The 20,200-nt window shown below is 37.8% G+C and overlaps 1 protein-coding gene across 3 annotated transcripts; it reads left to right on the forward strand.

The window, feature by feature from the left end:
• Positions 1 to 234: 234 nt before the first annotated feature.
• ZNF658 (zinc finger protein 658) lies at positions 235 to 19,107 on the forward strand. Of its 3 annotated transcripts, none has more exons than XM_067744991.1 (6): positions 235 to 377; positions 2,028 to 2,071; positions 2,876 to 2,934; positions 8,302 to 8,428; positions 8,671 to 8,781; positions 15,810 to 19,107. In XM_067744991.1, exons 3-6 carry the CDS (start codon positions 2,920 to 2,922, stop codon positions 18,146 to 18,148), a joined length of 2,592 nt encoding a protein of 863 aa, XP_067601092.1. In that variant the 5' UTR covers positions 235 to 377; positions 2,028 to 2,071; positions 2,876 to 2,919; the 3' UTR covers positions 18,149 to 19,107. The 3 variants fall into 3 exon arrangements, with proteins under 3 accessions (XP_067601092.1, XP_067601094.1, XP_067601093.1); XM_067744993.1 differs by having other exon boundaries at positions 8,686 to 8,781; XM_067744992.1 differs by lacking the exon at positions 2,028 to 2,071.
• The last annotated feature ends 1,093 nt before the right edge of the window (positions 19,108 to 20,200 follow it).

The raw sequence follows: 20,200 nt of genomic DNA on the forward strand, positions 1-20,200 counted from the left end.
CGTTATTTTTTTCCAACCAAGATCCGATGGAACACCACACTGCAATATGTTGTTATGTCATAAAGTTAAAGTCTAACCCATACCACTGCGGATTCAGGCAAAGTCGCCACGAATCAGCTCCAGACGTTAAGACTTTCAGTTTACTAACCAAGCGGAAATGCTTCAAAAATTACTTCCTACGCTCTCAAAGACTTATGGGAAATGTAGTCCTGAATGTTATGGGCCCACATCTCAGGCCTCGGGGAATGGGTTTTCAGAGCTCACTCTGCGCATGTGCACGTCCCGACACGCCTGCTGCCGAACGACCTCTCCGGCCTAAAAGGAGCAACATCTTCCCGTCTTTGGGTCGGTGCTGAAGCCAAGGCTGCCCACTGGAGGTGAGAGCACGGGGTCCGGTTCCGCGCGGCTTGGGGTCCTGCTGGGTCCGGTAGGCTTGTGTGCGGGGGACGGGAGCGGGAAGTCCCGGGAACCTCTAGGCGGGCCCGCCCCTCCCCCAGCCCGCTAGCCCGGGCAGGTCCGGCCCTGCCTGCTCCAGGAGTGCAGGTGAGGCTGAGTCCTTGTCTAGAGGAGGTGTTTGGTGCCGGCCAGGTGCGGGCGGAGAATGCAACTTTATAACATTCACGATGAACAGGAGGCTACTAATAGTAGCTTGTGCAGTTATTCTGAGAATTAAATAAGGTGTCATCTACAAAACATTTTGTCAAGTGATTGTAATAATCACTGTGTAAGCTGCTATCATAAGACACTTTGTTCCCTTTGTTTGGTATTTCGTTTAACCCTCACAACAAGTCTACTTGTTTTTATAAATACGCCATTTTTTAAAAATGAAAGGAATTTAGTGTGTGCGGAGTGATATAGCCCAGGATACAAGCTGGTAGGTGAGAGTTAGGATGCAAATACAAATAGATTTTACTCCCTATCTCTTGCTCTTTCTGATATCCTCCCTGCCTCAGACCCAGAATTGCAACCTGCGGAGCAGCTCCTGGCAGCCTGTCCTCAAATTCCCAGGGACATGATTGTGAAGTGAATGCAGACAGAGTGTCACCATGTGGGAAATATATACTGGGATTTGTGGATTCTCAGAGTGAGGCCCTTGAACCTTACTGAACTGTCCAGGCTGTTTCCATTCTCAAAAGAATAGTCTGATAATGTAACGCAGTGCTGGCCAGTAGAAAGATAATGCAAACCAAATGTAATTAAATTTTTTTCAGTATGAGCAGTAAAAATTAAAAAGGTGAAGTTAATTTTACTGGTGTATTTAATTAAGTACATCCAAAATATTATTTAGACTTGTGTCACTAGCCACACTTCGGGTGTAGTAGTTGAACGCAGCTAATGGCTCCATACTAGATAGTACATTTCTAGTGAATGCCCAAAGAGATTTTGAGTGTTAGGTGAAGGTTTCAAATAAAGTGAATTTGTTTCTCTGGCCCCTCTGGGGCAAAGTAGCTCTTTTAAAGCAGGAAAGAACAAATGCCACTTGGCAGAACAGCTCTTCTGACAGAGCTTCAGAGCAGAGGCAAAAAGTTCTAGAAAGGAGAGGGTTCTGAGTTGCTCCACCAGAAGCAGTTCTTGATCCCTGTATAGCATGAGTCAGATTTGGTCAGTCAGACTTGATGATGTTGTTGCATCTAGAAGCCATCACAGACTGTGACAGTGGACACTTGTGGACCAACTTGCAGAAGGTGGTAACCTGGGATTGAGAGGTATGGGTGACTGTCAAGCTACACAGGAAAAGGTACTTTACTGGATGGCTGGTAAGGACATGATGTCCAGGGAAGGTATAAGCAGCCAGAGTTGATGAAATCCTAAACAGCACCCCATTTCCTTCATTTTCCCCTCTTTTCAGATTCTGAGCTGCTCTCACACCATGAGCATTAGATGCCACATTTGGTGATGGACGTTAACATAGAGAATTTTTTCTATGTATTTGAACATAGAGAATAATAAAATGGTAGTAGAAGAAGGGTTTTCTATATTGGACACTTTTGGAAGCCCCAAAATACTGAAATGAATGTTTTTTGTAGAGTCACCAGGGCAGAACCAAGCACAATGATACTTACTTACACAGGTAAGTACTATAAGCATCTTATCAAAATATCTTTTTTTTTAGAAATAGCAACTATTTTAGAACAAAGGATTAAAAAACATATTTCTTGCATAGAGCATTCCATCTTTATTTCAGCTCTAACTCAAGTTGTAAACTCAACAAGAACTTGATTAACAATCCAGCCTGAGTAGTTTTTTGACAACATTATTATCATTATTATTATTATTTTTTTTTGCGGTACGTGGGCCTCTTACTGCTGTGACCTCTCCCATTGTGGAGCACAGGCTCCGGACGTGCAGGCTCAGCGGCCATGGCTCATGGGCCCAGCCGCTCCGCAGCATGTGGGACCCTCCCGGACCGGGGCACGAACCTGTGTCCCCTGCATCGGCAGGCGGACTCTCAACCACTGTGCCACCAGGGAAGCCTGACAACATTATTTTTAATGAAGGTAGAGGATGTCACCCCTGGTGTACCTGAATTTGTTTAACCAATCCTCTGTTGTTTTACTTTTGTTGTTGTTGTTTTTATTGTTGTTTATTATTAGAAGGGAATATAAATTGTTAATTCATTGATAAAAAGCAGTTTACCTTACTCAGTGAAAATGCAAGGTTAAGACCAACATAATCGTATCAGAGATGCACATGTTCAGGTGGTGCTACCTTTGTATGGTCTTTCATGTCCCTTCTCAAGAATGTTGAAAGGAACATTCTCCCATGGGGAAGCCTTTTCTCCAGCTGGTGTTATGAGATTGTTAGGCAGATGAATATAGGAGTTGTAAGGCAGAGTAGGTTTTTCATGACCCCGTTTCTTTTTCCTCTTCCCCAGCTGAACCTTCACAGTTCTTTACATTTTTCCAGAAGCAGTAGAAAATGAACACAGCTCAGGTGAGTTCAGTTTTAATAACCTGTTTGTTTTGCAATGGATTTTATAAGGGTTTAAGTGTCTATACATTAACATGGAAAAGTAGAAATAGAAATGAATCAGATGTATTCAGGGAACATGTAGAAATACATTTGACCCTTGAACAACACAGATTTGAACTGCCCAGATCCAGTTATATGTGGATTGTTTCTTTTTGTTTTTAACGATAAACTATAGTACTACGTGATCTGTAGTTGGTTGAATCCAGGGAGGTGGAACCGCAGATAAGGAGAAACCGTGTATACAGAGGACTGACTATAAGTTATATGCAGATTTTCAACTCTGCAGAGTGCAGATGCCCCTAACCACCGAGTTGTTCAAGGGTCAACTGTACAGATGCATAACAAAGCAAAGAGGAAAGGTGGTATGTGGATATAAGCAGATCCTCTGATATTACAAATTTATCAAATTGGAGCTCCAAATTTATTTCTGAGGTTTTTGGTAGCCATGTCAGAGTGTCAGACAGACAACACTTCTTTAAAGGTTCACATTGGTGGGAAGATAAAGCCAACTGATTCCTCATAGAAAGTAAAGACAGTTGAAGATAAAAACATATCTTTGTTATTCTTCAAATAGGTGATTTAGTTAACAGCTTCCTGGTGATAACCCTAGGATTGCTAGAATGTTGCCTCCACATGTTCTTCAATAAAAGTAGAAGGCATAAAGCTAAATGAGAACTTGGTTAGTACTGTTTTTCAGAAACTCCGACATGGGTTGAATTAGACATTTTTCTGATGAATCAACTGAATATTCTTAAATTTACTCTCCATAAATATCTCAAGTACCCATGATATTCAGATTTTTCAGCAGACAGTTTAAAATTCTGTTCTCTTTCAAATGTTTCAGCGCTTTCCATTCACACTTCAATTCTCTGCATGATGCCTTGGTTCCTCTCACCACTTGCCTGTGATCTCCAGTGACCAGAGACTTGATTATAATCAAATCCATTGAGTTTTGTCTAATCATTTCCCTTGGACTTCTCTGTAGTGCTTGCCTCTACTTCTCACATTATCATTCTGGAAAGTTTCTCTGTTAGTGTCTGACACCCTCCACTGGCTCTTTCCTTCCCCTGCTAATGTCTTCATGGAGTCATCTTGTTTTCCATATCCTTTTACATGGCTTATCCCATCTCCATGCTTGGCCCTTTAATCTTCTCTTTTGTCTCAGAATGATTTTATCCTCTCTCATTTTTTTAAAAAAACAGCTTAATTGAGATTCAAATCATATACCATACAATTCACCCTTATTTAAAGTATAAAAAAACTCATTTTTTTAGTATGCTCACAGATGTGTGCACACATCATCACAATCAGTTTTAGGACATTTCCATTACCTTAAAAAGCAACTGTATACACTGTAGTGTATATGCACTACATACAACTATCCCCCTCCTGTAATCCCATTACACCCCTTACCCCCAGGCCACAAGCAACCACTAACTTACTTTCTGTCTCTACAGATTTGCTCAATGACTTCCTGTATTATTTCTTATAGGGCAGTTTTGCCTGTGACAAATTCTGGTTCTTCTTATCTAGGAAAGTTTTAATTTTTCCATTTTTGCTGGGTGTGGAATTCTTGGTTGACAGCCTTTTTCTTTCAGCACTTTGAATATGTCATACCACTGCCTTCTGTCATCCATGGATTCTGATTAGTAATCAGCTTTTACTACTCTTGTACATGATGAGTCACTTCTTTCTTAATGCTTTTCAATATTGAGTTCTTGTCTTTTTGACAGTTTGGTTATCCTGTGTCCAGGTGTTGATCTCTTACTCGAGGTTTATACTACTTGGAGTTTGTTGAGTGTCTTGGATATGTAGATTATTGTTTTTCATCAGATTTGGAGACTTCTTGGTCAATATTTTTTTCAAGTGTTCTTTCAGACTTTTTCTCTCCTCTCTGTCTGGGACTCTCATTATGCATATGTTTGTAAACTTGATGCTACCCCATAGTTTATTTTTTGTCATTATTTTATCTTTGTTTCTCATATTGTAGAATTTCAATAGGCATATTGTCCAGTTTGTTCATACTTACTTTCACCTGCTCAGATCTTCTGTTGAACCCTTCTAGTGAAAGTTTTGTTTCAGTTTTTATACTTTTCAACTCTTCAGCTTCTGTTTAGTCTTTTTTATTTATCATTTCTGTTTCTTTACTGATATTCTTTAAGTAGTGAAATATAGTTCACATACTTTTCCTTTGGTCCTTAGACATTATTTCATCTACTAGGTCTTTGGCCATATTTAAAATAGCTAATTTAAAGTCATTGCCTAGTAAGTCTAACATCTTCCTCAGGAGCAGTTTCTATTGATTACACTTTTTCCTGCATATGTGTCTTACTTTCTTATTGTATTGATAATTGGACATTTTAAATAAAATAGCAACCTCAGGAATCTGAGTTTCTCCCCTCCATTGTGGTCATTGTTGAAATGTATTTGCTTAGTGACTTTTGTGAGCTAATTATGTACAGCCTGTATTTCTTGTCATCTGTGGCTGTTGAAGTCTCTATAGAAATTCCTTAAATGCCTGGAACCAGGAGGTCTCCCAGTTTTTGCTAAGGGGCTCTGTGCATGTCGGGGCATTCTTTCAACAGTCAGACAGGCAGTTTACAACTCTGTATCAGCCTTCACTTCCTTCTTACACCAAACCTCAAGATTACCTAGAGGTGAGAGCTTAGGGCCTTCTCACATCTTTCTGGAGCATGCTCATAGCCCTGGGCATATGCACAGTTCTGTGCATGTATGTGCCCTTTTAGATTCTCAGGAATATATGGGAGTTTTTCAGAACCTTTATAGACATCTCATTCCTCAGCTTTTCCTTTTAAGCTTTTTGATTAGGCCATTGGTTGCCCCAACTGTTAAACACTGCCTCAGGTAGCCACTAAGTTAAACAAATGCCTTTAAATGTTTTTGACAAATGCCTCTGAGATAAGACTTTTCATACTATGTGAGCTCTGAGTTAGCTCAAATAAAGACATACTTGCAAGTGAGGTCTTTCAGGGAACCTCCAAACAGAAGCAAGTAATGAGTTTTCTTGGAGTGAGGCTTTGACAGAACTCCAACCCAGTTCTGCTGCTCCTGTGGTTGCCAGGCTGCTAATTTTAACTGTGATTGCAGACTGTTGGTTCTTAAACTACTTCAGAGATGGCAAGAGAGGAATGGAAACAGGGTAAGTTAGAAGGACACAATATCACTTTCTTAGTGTGCTTCAGCCTTTTTTTCCCCTTGTATAAATGATCCGTAGATTGCCTTTATTAACTTCTACAATTTTTGCCATTTTTTTCATTGCTTTTATGGAGGAGAAAATTTTCTTGGATCCCACTTCATCATTTTCACTTTTGTCACTTGTTAGCTTATTTTTTTAAATTCAGCTGAGTTTTATTAAGCCAGATATTAAAGAGATTGGCAAAAATGAAGACAGTGACACTTTTCTCATTAATTTTTTTCATTTTGGGAAATACAGTTAACTTGTCTTTATTTTTCTTTTAGATTAAAAAAAATTTATGAGAAGTGTTTCTGTTCTTTTATTCATTTATTTTATTGATAGTTACCAACTGCTAACATTGAGCTTCACACAGGAGGTATCTACTCAGTATCACTGAAGACATGAATGAACAAATAATTGCATAAATAACACTGGGGAAAGGCTATTTCTGTCCTTTTACCTCTTAATCTAGTTCTGTTTCTTCCTTTTTTTTTTTTTTTTTTTTTTTTTTGCGGTACGCGGGCCCCTCACTGCTGTGGCCTCTCCCGCCGTGGAGCACAGGCTCGGGACGTGCAGGCTCAGTGGCTATGGCTTACGGGCCTAGCCGCTCTGCAGCATGTGGGATCCTCCCGGACCGGGGCACAAACCCGTGTCCCCTGCATCGGCAGGCAGACTCTCAACCACTGCGCCACCAGGGAAGCCCTCTTCCTATTTTTAATTGTGATAAGAACACTTAACATGAGATCGACACTTTTTTTTGCGATATGTGGGCCTCTCACTGCCACGGCCTCTCCTGTTGTGGAGCACAGGCTCCGGACACGCAGGCTCAGCGGCCATGGCCCACAGGCCCAGCCGCCCTGCAGTATGTGGGATCCTCCCGGACCGGGGCACAAACCCGTGTCCCCTGCATCAGCAGGCGGACTCTCAACCACTGCACCTCCAGGGAAGCCCTAGATCAACCCTTTTAATACACTTTACGTGTACAATACAGTATTGTTAACTATAGGTACAACGTTGTACAGCAGATCTCTAGAACTTAATGATTTTGTATAACTGAAACTTCATACCCATCGAATTAGCTACTTACTATTTCTCCCTCCTGCCAGCCTCTTTGAAGTCTTTTGCTGTGGAAACTTTCCCTTTTCTCAGTTTCTAAGACTGTTCTCTCATAATTACTTTCCAGAAAACTTCTCCTCTGGCTTTGTGACCTCTACTTTTTCTGCCAGCCTCTTTAATATTCATGGTTTCTCAAACACTGTTTTTTGATACTTTTCTTTCCTCAGTCTGTATGTGCTCAAGTTGTGGTCTGATTGCCTCGGATAACTTCAGTTACCACCTAAATTGCTAGTAGTTCCTTAAAGCTTGTCTTCATCCTTGACCTCCCTTCTGTGTTCTAAAACTATGTGTATACTCGCTTAAGGGACTGTTCCAGCTTTATGTTTCACAGACCCTTTAGTAGCAACATGAACAGATCTATCTCACTAAAACTTCTAACACATTTCTTTCCCTTTATTTCCCAAATATCAGTGTTTGGAACCAGCATTAAGGAAGCTGCTCATACTGCTAGATGGGTAGCTACACAAGAAAGTAGTTATCAGATTGGTTGCTGTTTCTGCTGTCTGATTATATCCCTATTCCTATATCTGTTACTTCAGTGTTGATAGTGTTCTTTCACACCCATCCTTGGTATGTTGTTCTTCACTCTTCATGAGTTCTATACATTTATTTATACATAAATTCCATCATGTCTAATATCTACAACTTATGTATATCTCTAACATGTCTCCCATTATTTACGGTGATGATATCCAAAGAGAGATGGACATTCTAGAATTATCTAGAATACCCAGTATAATCCCTTGGGATATAGAAGAAGAGTTGTAAGAAGTCTCTTTATATTGAATTTTTTTAATCTTAAAAAAATCTGTAATTCCTAAATATATATAAATGAATTAAGTTAAAAATGAATTGCTAAAATCTTTTTAACTAATTGGGTAACTCCAAACTTAGAGACATACTAGGTCAAAAATAAGCATTCTTTATAATGATTTGGTTTAAAGCCTTAAAAGTAAACAGGAGAAATAATAATTTTCAACTAATTTTGAACTTTTGAATAAAATTTGTTGTTACAGGGATCAGTGTCATTCGAAGATGTGACTGTGGAGTTCACCCAGGATGAATGGCAGTATGTAGGCCCTGCTCTGAGGACCCTGTACAAAGATGTGATGCTGGAGAACTACAGTCACCTCGTCTCATTGGGTGAGCAGACCTTACCATGTGACTCCCTCTGGAGTATTTTCTTTTTTTTTTAATTATCAAAACACATGAACCATTTATAGAGATTGTTGTTCAGGCTTTGATTAAGAAGTTTAAGGTAACTGAGACCTTTACAGAAACAGAAACAGTGTGTCGTTACTTTCCCTTTGAAAACTTCAAATGAGCACATTCATTTTGCTTCACCTTCAGAAATGCTCATGGTTCTGGTCTATATATAGCTTTAGTTGTTACATTTGCAGGGTACTGCATTATCAAACCCCAGGTGATCTTCAAGTTGGAGCACGGTGAAGAGCCCTGGCCCTCAGAGGAAGAATTCCTAAACCAGAAGTACCCAGGTGAGTGAGCGTTGACACAAGGAAGTACCTGGGGTAGTTAGACTTTAGAAGGGACCACTTTTGAAAGTTTATTTTCTTTTCTTTTAAACAGCTTTACTAAGATACAGTTCAATATACAATTGTATATATCACACAATCCACCCATTTAAAGTGTACAATTCACTGGCTCTTAATAGACTCACAGATATGTATAAACATCACCACAGGGCTTCCCTGGTGGCTCAGTGTTTGAGAGTCTGCCTGCCGATGCAGGGGACACAGGTTTGTGCGCCGGTCTGGGAAAATCCCACATGCTGCGGAGTGGCTAGGCCCTTGAGCCATGGCCGCTGAGCCTGCGCGTCCGGAGCCTGTGCTCTACAACGGGAGAGGCCACAACAGTGAGAGGCCTGTGTACTGCAAAAAAAAAAAAAAAGAAGAAAAGAAAAAAAAACCCCATCACCACAGTCAGTTTTCTTCACCTCAAAAGGAAACCCTGTACCCTCCAGCTATGACCTCCCTCTCTCCCTGTCCCCTTCAGCCCTAGCAACCACTAATCTACTTTCTGTCTGTAGATTTGTTTATTCTGGACATTTCATATAAATGGAATCACACATTATATGGTCTTTTGTGATTGGTTTCTTTCACTTAGCATTACAAGGTTCATGTTGTAGCTTGTATCAGTACTTCATCCTTTTTATGGCAAAATAATATAACATAATATAACATTGTCAGGATATACCACATCTGTTTGTTCATTCATCAGTCAGTGGACATTTGGGATCCTGCCTTTTTGCTATTATTGAGTAATGCTGATATAAACATTTATTAACAAGTGTTTTCATGGGCATATGTTTTTATTTCTCTTGAGTTTATACCTAGGAGTAGAATTGCTGGGTTATATGGTAACTCTGAAGAACTACCAGACTTTTCTAAAGTGGCTGCACCATTTTACATTCCTGATGATAGCATGTGAGGGTTCTAATTTCTCCACATCTCCACCAACACTTATTTTTGTTCTAGCCATCCCAATGGATGTGAAGTGGTATGTTATTAAGGTTTTGATTTGCAATTCTGTATTAGCTGGGCTGGCATGACAAAATACCATAGCTTAAACAAAAGAAATTTATTTCTCACTGTTCTGGAGACTGGAAGTACAAGCTCAAGGTGGCAATAGGGTTGATTTTTTTTGTGAGGTCTCTCTTCCTGGCTTGCAGATGACCTTCTCACTGTGTCCTCACATGGCCTTTCCTCTGTGCATGCATGGAGAGAGAGAGAGCTCTGATGTCTCTTCCTTTTCTTATAAGAACACCAGTCCTATAGAATTAGGACCCCACCCTTATGAACTCATTTAACCTTAATTACCTCCCTAAAGGCCTTATCTCCAAAAACAGTTACATTGGGGTTAGGGCTTCAACATATTGAACAAATTGTCCATTACAATTTCCGTGATCACTAATGCTGTCAAGCATCTTTTCATGTGCTTAATGACCTTTGTCTAAACTAATAAACAATTCCAGGAATTTCAAAAGTTATAATTTCAAAATAATTCCTGGAGTAAAAAAATAAAATCACCTTAAGTGTATTTATTCAAAGTTTATTTATTGAAAGTTTGTGAAGCCATTTTTTTTAACACCTTTATTGGAGTATATTTTCTTTACAATGTTGTGTTAGTTTCTGCTGTACAACAAAGTGAATCAGTTATATGTATACATATATCCTCATATCCCCTCCCTCTTGCATCTCCCTCCCACCCTCCCTATCCCACCCCTCTAGGTGGTCACAAAGCACTGAGTTGATATCCCTGTGCGATGCAGCTGCTTCCCACTAGCTATCTGTTTTACATTTGGTAGTGCATATATGTCAAGGCTACTCTCTCATTTCATCCCAGCTTACCCTTCCCCCTCCCCGTGTCCTCAAGTCCAATCTCTATGTCTGCATTTTTATTCCTGTCCTGCCCCTAGGTTCATGAGAACCTTTTTTTTTTTTTTAAGATTCCATACATATGTGTTAGCATACAGTATTTGTTTTTCTCTTTCTGACTTACTTCACTCTGTATGACAGACTTTAGGTCCATCCACCTCACTATAGGTAACTCAATTTCATTTCTTTTTATGGCTGAGTAATATTCCATGTATATATGTACCACATCTTCTTTATCCATTGTGAAGCCATTTAAATAGCCATAACATAAAGATTGACATTATTTAGATGAAGAATATCTCCCAGTCACTAAATGTAAATGATTGGATCATACTGATTGGCTAAAAAAGTTGTCCCTAAATAAGTATCTTAGAAAGATTGTAATAAAAAAATGATAAAGTTATTCAGTCAATAAAAATAATTCAGAGTTTCATATTCTGTTATTCAAGTTTGAATTTAGGCAATAAATACATTAACTTAAAAGAAAGTCCTCTAGCTCAGGAGCACAGGTTAAAATAAACCTTTAAGCATTGGAGTGACTGCACCAAAGAATACTATATCAGTGATCATAAAACACAAAATACGGGGCTTCCCTGGTGGCGCAGTGGTTGAGAGTCCGCCTGCTGATGAGGGGGACGCGGGTTCGTGCCCTGGTCCAGGAGGATCCCACATGCCACGGAGCAGCTAGGCCCGTGAGCCATGGCCACTGAGTCTGCATGTCCGGAGCCTGTGCTCCACAGCAGGAGAGGCCACAGCAGTGAGAGGCCTGCGTACCGCAAAAAAAAAAAAAAAAAAAAAAAACCAACACAAAATAATGGAGTTCTAAGAACTTAAAATTCACTAGGAGTAGGATATTATATCTCATTAAATAATAGATACTGTGGACATTAAAATGTATGCCTATAGAAGATATAAATGATAATTTTATTAAAATGAAACATTTGTGTATGTGTATGCTGAAATCAAATAACAAGCCTTTCAGCTTCCCATAGAATATAATCGTAAGATAGTGAAAATATAGTTAGTCTAAAAAGAAAATACCAATAAATCCAACAAGTTAAAAGCACCACAGGTAATATTTTCTCTACATAGTTTGATAAATCTAGAAATTGATAAAATGAGTAAAAAAAAAATTCTTTGGACGTGAAAATTTAAAAAATTATCTGTTTAAATAATAGTACATAAAAGAAAACCAAATCCAAAACTGCATGACATTTATAAAATAATAATAAATGTTACATGTTAGAAACCTTATGAGATAGCTAAATAGTTAACAGGTAAATTTTTAGTTTCATATTTATGTTAATAAATTAAGCAAAAACAATAACAAAAATATACTAATGAAAACAGAACTTAAAAGTGAAGTTAAAAGTTAATAAACTGGGGACTTCCCTGGTGGTCCAGTGGTAAAGAATCTGCTTTACAATGCAGGGGACACAGGTTCAATCCCTGGTTGGGGAACTAAGATCCCACATGCCATGGGGCAACTAAGCCCATGCGCTACAACTACTGAGGCCATGCACCTCAACTAGAGAGCCTGAATGCCACTAACTACAGAGCCCATGTGCTCTGGAGCCCACATGCCACAACTAGAGAGAGAACCCGCATGCCACAATGAAAGATCCCACATGCTGCAACCAAAGATCCCGCATGCTGCAACGAAATATCCCGCATGCTGCAACGGAAGATCCCACATGCCACAACGAAGATCCCGCATACCACAACTAAGCAAAAAAACACAAAAAAACGACGCAGCCAAAAAAATTAATAAACTGGAAAACAAATTATAGAATGGTTCTTAGAATAAAAATCAAATAGATTAAACTTTAGCTAACCCTAACAAGGACAAAGGAAAGGAAGAACTGAATAAGTTCAAGTGGGGGTATATTAGTAAAGATTTAATGCAATATCAAACTAAATCCCATTCATAATGAAGAGTGATGTGGGAAGGACTTGCTCTTCCAGATATCAAGGCTTTATGTAAATCTCAGGGTAGTTAAGTATTATGGAGCCGAGAGTGGGATAGTTTAATAAATTAGTGAAACAGAAGAGAAAGCTCAAGAAAAAAAATGTACTTTATAGACAGCTGGTCTTTGACAGGTGGCACTACCCCACAGAAAAGTGGAGAAAGAATCCCAAGGTAACCTTATGGATCAAATCAAAAAACTGCATTAAGGTGGCTTAAAAACCTGATTATCAAAGCAAAACTAAAAATATTCTATATGATACGGAAAACATGTTTATGACTCTGTTTAAGGAAGGCATTAATAAGATATGAAAAGCATTAACCAGGGAAAAGATGGAGTAAATGTATTCTTTCCTACTCCATCCACTAAGTACAGTTAAATATGTATATTTACATATACATATGTGTGCATATGCATACATATGTATGCATATATATAGTACATATATATATAACAGATATAAGATGCTTGAAGTTTTAAGGAAGAATGAAGATGGCATCTTAACAATATAGAGTCTTCCAATTGATAGACAACATATTTATTTAGGATTTATTTAGGATTTCTTTGAATTCTTTTATCACTGTTTTTGCAGCATACAGATACCAAGTTTTTTGGGGTTTTGTTTTTTTAGTGCTATGGTAAATCGTGTTATTTACCTGGTTTCACATTTTAATTGACCATTGTTTGTATGTGATTGGATTTTGTATATTGGCTTTATATTTTGCTCTTGCAAAACTTATTAGTTCAAGGAGGTTTTTTAAAGATCTTCATGTGATTTTTCTGTGTAGACTTACTCAGTATCTTCATTTTTATTCTTGCCTTTTTACGTTGTTTGAGTAGAAGTGCTAAGAGTAAACACCCTTGTCTTTTTCCAATCTTAGGGTTAAAGTGTTCACTCTCTCACTCTTAAGTATGATGTTAGCTGCAGGCTTTTTATAGATTCCCTTTATTAGGTTAATGAATGGATTTTGAATATTGTGAATTTTTTTTGCCAGAATTTCTGTGATTTTGTAGTTTTAATTCCATAGATGATTAATATAATGGATTATATTGATTGGTTTTTTTTAAAAACATGCCAACAGTTTGCATTCTTGGGATGAATTCCACTTGATCCTGATTTATTATTTTTATATATTGCTCTGTTCTTTTGGCTACTTTTTTTTTTTCAGGACTTTTGCACTGATGTCATGAGGGGTATATTGGTCACTAGGTTTCTTTTCTTGAATTATTTTGTTTGGTTTTGCTGTGAGGATAGTACAGGCCTCATAAAATATTTAGGAAACATTCCCTCATCTTGTATTTTCTAGAAGAGACTATATAAAATTGGTATTATTTCTTATTTAAATGTTTGGTGGTACTCACTAGTTAAAACAGTCTGATCCTAGAGCTGTTTCTTGGAAGTATATGTTTTTTTGACCACATATTCAGTTTCTTAATTACTGATCTATTTGGGTTATTTCATTTTTCTTGAGTGAGTTTAGTTGTTTTGTTTTATTTTTCAAGACGTTTGTCTATTTCATGTAAGTTGTCAAATTTATAGGCATAGAGTTTCTCTTAATCTTTTATTATCTCTTTAATGTCTGTTGTGTCAGTAGTTATATCCCCTTCTGCATTCTTTCTGATGTTGATAATGTATGTCTTTTTTCTTCTTTTGGTTTTTATCATTAAAAAAATGTTTAAATAAATAAGCTTTGGTTTGATTGATTTTTCTCTGTTGTTTTTCATTTTATTGTTTTCTCTAATCTTTATTATTTTTTATTTTGCTTTCTTTAGATTCACCTTCTCTTTGTCTAGTTTCTTAAAGTAGAAGCTTAGGTAATTGTTGGAGGGCTTTCTTTTCTCATATAAAAATTTTAAGCTATAAATTTATTTCTGAGTACTACTTTAGCTGCATCCCACAAATTTCTATATGTTTTTGACAGTTTTGTTTTCATATATGTAAAATACTTTAATTTTCTGTGAGACTTCCTCTTTGACCTATGGGTTAATTAGAAGCTTATTAATTTACAAATATTTTGTATTTCTCCAGATAATTTTGTGTTACTGATTTCTAGTATGATGATTTCTCTATGGCTTGAGATTATACTTTATGTGACTTCTTTTATATTTGTGAATATTTGTCTTACAGTCCAGAATATGGTCTATCTTCATGAATGCTTCATACACATTTGAGAATAATGTGAATTCACCTGTTTTTAACTATGCTGTATTCTTGAGTTTGAGGGTGTAATTTTTACAAGTCCTACTTCATCTTTTCTAGCTGTAATATTGGGCCTACCATATATTCCTGCTTCTTTTCTTGTTTCTGTTCTTTATTTTCCTTCTCTCCTTCCTGTACCTGCTATGAGTTGCTACCAGTGCCCTAAAACAACAGATTTGTTACTCTTGACTTTGCAGAGTCCATAGAGTCAGTAGGAATATGGTTCCAGGCAGAATTTTGGTGGTGGTTGCTGTTACCATCTCATAGAGTGTCCCATGAATTGAACTTTCTCAGAATTCATGATCTTTCTTGTGAGCTGTTGGTTTGGCTCATAGAGGAAAATTTTGGAAGAGTGTGCGAATTCTTTATATCTGTAGCAGGACCATAGGGAAGAGTGTTCCTTTTTCTTTTTGGCTTGAGTAGGGTGAATATTGTCAAAAAGTTTTCTGTTCTGTGGGACCACCTTTTTCTCAAATGTTTGACTAAGAAGGAACAGATTTTTCTTGAAGCTCTTATTATCTCCCCCTATTGTTGACTTTGTTTTTTAGGCTCCTCCAGCTCAACAGTACCCCGTATAAGATATATGGGAAGCAGAAAGAAAAGCCTTGGAATTCTTTGCCATGTCATTTCTAAAGTTCACCTCTGTTCCATTTTGTAGCATCTTCATTTGTTTGTATGTTTTTTTTTGTCCAGGAAATTTTAATTGTAAGAGGGTGGACCTTGGAAAAATGAGGCTTCTCCATCTCGGCCAGCACTGGAAATAATATCTTTTTTTTTTTTTTAATAACATGGATGAGGAGAGATTGAGTGTATGTGTCTGTCTTTCTCTGTGTGTGAATTATTAATCTTTGGAAATATGACTAGAAACAATAGATACAATAAATAACAAAACATATGACCTTAAGCTTCTCTCCATAAGAAATGTAGGGTTCATAAGATGTTTTCAATTTTTCTCATTTTAGGATGTTACAGAGTTGATGTCCATATTGAGGAGAACCAGGAAAGACAAGAGAAACCTCTGTGGCAAGTAGTATTCACTGATAACAAAATATTGAGTAAAGAAGAGCAGAAAGCTTTAGAGAAACCATTTTATTTCAGTATAACTCCAGATTTTTCAGGAAAAATGCCCTCTAAACGTGACTCATGTAGAATGAATTTGCCGGTTGTTTCTGAATTAATTCTTAGTGATAGGAATTATTCACGAAACAAGACTGACTACATAAATGTATGTGAGAAGTTGCAGCTGGATATTCAGCATGAGAAAACTCATACTGGAGAGCAGTGTTACAAATATAATGAAAATATGAAAGCTCTCAGTTATGTGAAAGATCATCATAAATTTCAAACTCTGGAGCAATCTTTTGAATGTAATGAATATGGAAAAGTTTTACATGATGAGACCATCTGTGTTACAGCTAAGAGTTCAGTAAAAGGAGAGGAATCCTGTAAGGATAATGAATTTAGGGGAAATTGTGATAAAGCAGCTCTTTTTAACCACATGAGAACTGGCACAAGGAAGAAATGCTTTGATCTTAATGAATGTGGTAAATCCTGTGAATACAATGAGGTTCACATGGCTTTGGCACACTATGAATGTAATGAAAGTGGGAATAACTTCAGTGGGAATTCACCCCTCACTCAGCCTCAGAGAACTGTTACAGGACAAGGTGCCTTTGAAAGCAGTAAGTGTGAAGAAAACTTGAGCCAGAGCTCAGGCCGTATAGTACATCAGAAGACACAAACTAGAGATACATTCTGTGTTTATAATGGATTTACAAACACCATCTACCAGAAGTTAGACTTTACAGTACATCAGAGAATTCACAAAGAAGAGAAATTCTATCAATGTGATAAATACGAGAAATCCTCCTATCAGAACTCAGCCCTCAGTGTACATCAGCAGTGTGACACAGGAGAGAAGTCATTTGAACTTACTGAATGCAGGAAATCATTTTACCAGAAAGCACACCTCATTCAGCATCAGAGGACCCACCCAGGGGAGAAACCTTATGAATGTGAGGAATGTGGGAAATCCTTTTGTTCATATTCACATCCTATTCATTATCCTGGAACTCATATGGGAGTCAATCTGTATGAATGTAATGAATGTGGGAAAACTTTCGCTGATAATTCAACCCTCAGAGCACATCAGAGAATTCACACAGAGGAGAAACCCTTCAAATGTAATGACTGTGAGAGGTCTTTTGCCCATAATTCAGCCCGCAGAGCACATCAGAGAACTCACACAGGTGAGAAACCATATGAGTGTAATGACTGTGAGAAAACTTTTGCCCATAATTCCACCCTCAGAGCACATCAGAAAATTCACACTGGGGTGAAACTCTACAAATGTAATGAATGTGGGAAAACTTTTTCCCAGAAGACACGTCTTAGTACACATCAGAGGATTCACACAGGTGAGAAACCCTATGGATGTAGTGAATGTGGGAAAACCTTCTCCCAGAAATCATACCTCAGTGGACATGAGAGAATTCACAAAGGGGAAAAACCTTATGAATGTAATGAATGTGGGAAAACTTTTGTCTATAAGGCAGCCCTCATTGTCCATCAAAGAATTCACACAGGAGAAAAACCCTATGAATGTAATGAATGTGGGAAAACTTTCTCCCAGAGGACACACCTCTATGCACATCAGAGAACTCACACAGGGGAGAAACCTTATGAATGTAAGGAATGTGGGAAAACTTTTGCAGATAATTCAGCCCTCAGGGCACATCAGAGAATTCACAAAGGGGAGAAACCCTATGAATGTAGTGAATGTGGGAAAACTTTCTCCAAGACATCACACCTCAGAGCACATCTGAGGACTCGCACAGGGGAGAAACCCTATGAATGTAATGAATGTGGGAAAACTTTCTCCCAGAAGTCGTATGTTAGTGCACATCAGAGAATTCACACAGGGGAGAAACCTTACGAATGTAACATATGTGGGAAACCTTTTGCCCATAATTCAACCCTCAGAGTACATCAGAGAATTCACACAGGTGTAAAATCCTACAAATGTAATGAATGTGGGAAAACTTTCTCTCAGAAGTCACACCTTAGTGCACATCAGAGAATTCACACAGGAGAGAAACCCTATGAGTGTAATGAATGTGGGAAAGCTTTTGCCCAAAATTCAACTCTAGGAGTACACCTGAGAATTCACACAGGTGAGAGACCCTACAAATGTTATGAATGTGGAAAAACCTTTGTCCGTAAGGCAGCTCTTAGAGTACATCACACCAGAATGCACTCCAGAGAGAAAACCCTTGCATGTAATGAATTTGGGATGTGCTAAGGGAAGTTACACCTTATTAGTTAACACAGTAGAAAAGCTCAAGTCACATAGACTGGCAAATTATTTTCCTTAACTGTTTCCTTTTCCACTGAGCACATAGCTTGTCTTAGTTTCCCAATTTTTCCTTCGTCTGGGTGGGGCTGGTCATGGAGTATGATGCTATTACATTTAAGTAATAAATGGCCTTAATAAGTCACGTTACATTCTTCCTATCCTGTGTTATACTGGAATTGAGAGATTTCCATGGCAGACTTGGGTGCTGTGTATTAAATATGGCAGAGCACAAGGTGAAAGAAGCTAGAGTCAATAACTGAGTGAAACAATTCTCCACTGACAGATCTTCACCAATTGTTTTTTTGGGGTTTTTTGTTGTTTTTTTAAGCCAGAATTAAGTTTTTATTCTGTTGAGCTCTTAAAGATTTTGGCCTGTTGGTTAAATGCATATAGCTTAGCCAACTGTCTGTTGAGTTGGATGAAACCAATGAATATAATAAATGTCAGAAGACCTTTAAGAATTTAACCTATAGGTTTGTATCAGAGATTTTTCATGGGGAAGAAAACTTCTGTCAATATCCTAAATGATCAGAAGGCTTCAATAAAAATCAGAAATCTCAGGGAAAAACACAAAAGTCTTTTCTGCAGAGTAAACTTCTTTAAACATCAAATAGTTAAGATTAGACTAAAATCTTATATTTTGATAAATGACATTTTTAAACAATTACTGAGTTTGCTTCAGATAAATTTTTTCTGAGGGAATGTATGAGTTTCAGAATTGAAAATAAAATTCTCAGAACTGATGTACCAAAATTTGTGTTTTATATGTAATATCAAGTTTTATAGAAACTATATAAGAATATATTTTCCTGTACACAAACTCATTATGTAATGTGAAGTTTTTGAGATGGAAGGATAACTTGAATTCTGTGGACAACACCAATAAATATTTGACTAGTCTCCGAGCTATGTGGTACATCTGTATGAGTCTGTGTAACAGAGGATTCATTATTGCTGGTGAGTTCTAGTAGAAGGCAGTAGCCAAACCTGCTCTGGACTGTTCCTTTCCTTTTTTTGAGTGACAGTCTATGTCCTTCTGTTGGCTTTGCTCTAAAAGCTTGATGCCGTATATATGTATCTAATATAGCCTGCCTGCTATGTCTGAATATTAGTCTGGCCTTGTTTTTCTGGAACATCCATCAGATTTCTCAAGCATTCTTGTGTGTTTAGGGGGAGGGGTGGGTGTTGATTCTTAAAAGGTTTGGGGGCCTACATTTTATGCCACTCTTGTGGTTCATTTTGTAATTATAAAGCAAGTCCTCTTATATGCATGTAGCCTGAGCATCCTGTCTAGGGTCTTTTTCCAATCTCAAGATGCTTGCTCACACTGCAGCATTGCAAACCATTGATATTTTTGGAATTGGAATGAAAATAGGGACTACTTCCATGTCATATGCACTGCACTGGTATTGAAAAGCAGACTTACTTTTGGGGAAACAATATATGTACTATAGTCTTGGCCAAGAAAATATTTGATCAATCTGCTGTCATTTCAAGCTGCATGGTTTGGTCAGCACAGAAAAGAAAGTAAATGAAATCCTCATTTTAAAACCTGAACCACTAAGAATTTCTGCCATGGGCATGTTGCTTTCTGTAAATATTATCTGGTAGATTGAGCATGAGGACAATAAGTTTATTCCCTGAATTTTCTATTCCATATATGTTAATACTTTGTGAGGGAAAATGATGGTATATCTTTAGCATTAATTGGATAATAGACATTTCTTTGACACTGCGTTGCTATCACTTAACTTAGTGGCATCATTGTCAAAGAAAAGATCCAGGATCAAGAGTCCACCATTCGATGAGTGCTGTATCATACCACCAGGGCTAGCACACAAGAGATTGGATCAGCACTCGTGGTGGCAGGAGCGATCTAGCCACTAAGAGAATATGTTTGCCCCTCCTCAGTCTCTGACACCTTGATGCAACTTTAGCTTATTTCACAATGCCAAAAAGGGAAATAATAGTCAAAAAGCATATCTTTCTACATGGTTG

This window comes from Pseudorca crassidens, chromosome 7, assembly GCF_039906515.1.
Source record: "Pseudorca crassidens isolate mPseCra1 chromosome 7, mPseCra1.hap1, whole genome shotgun sequence".
NCBI lineage: Eukaryota > Metazoa > Chordata > Mammalia > Artiodactyla > Delphinidae > Pseudorca > Pseudorca crassidens.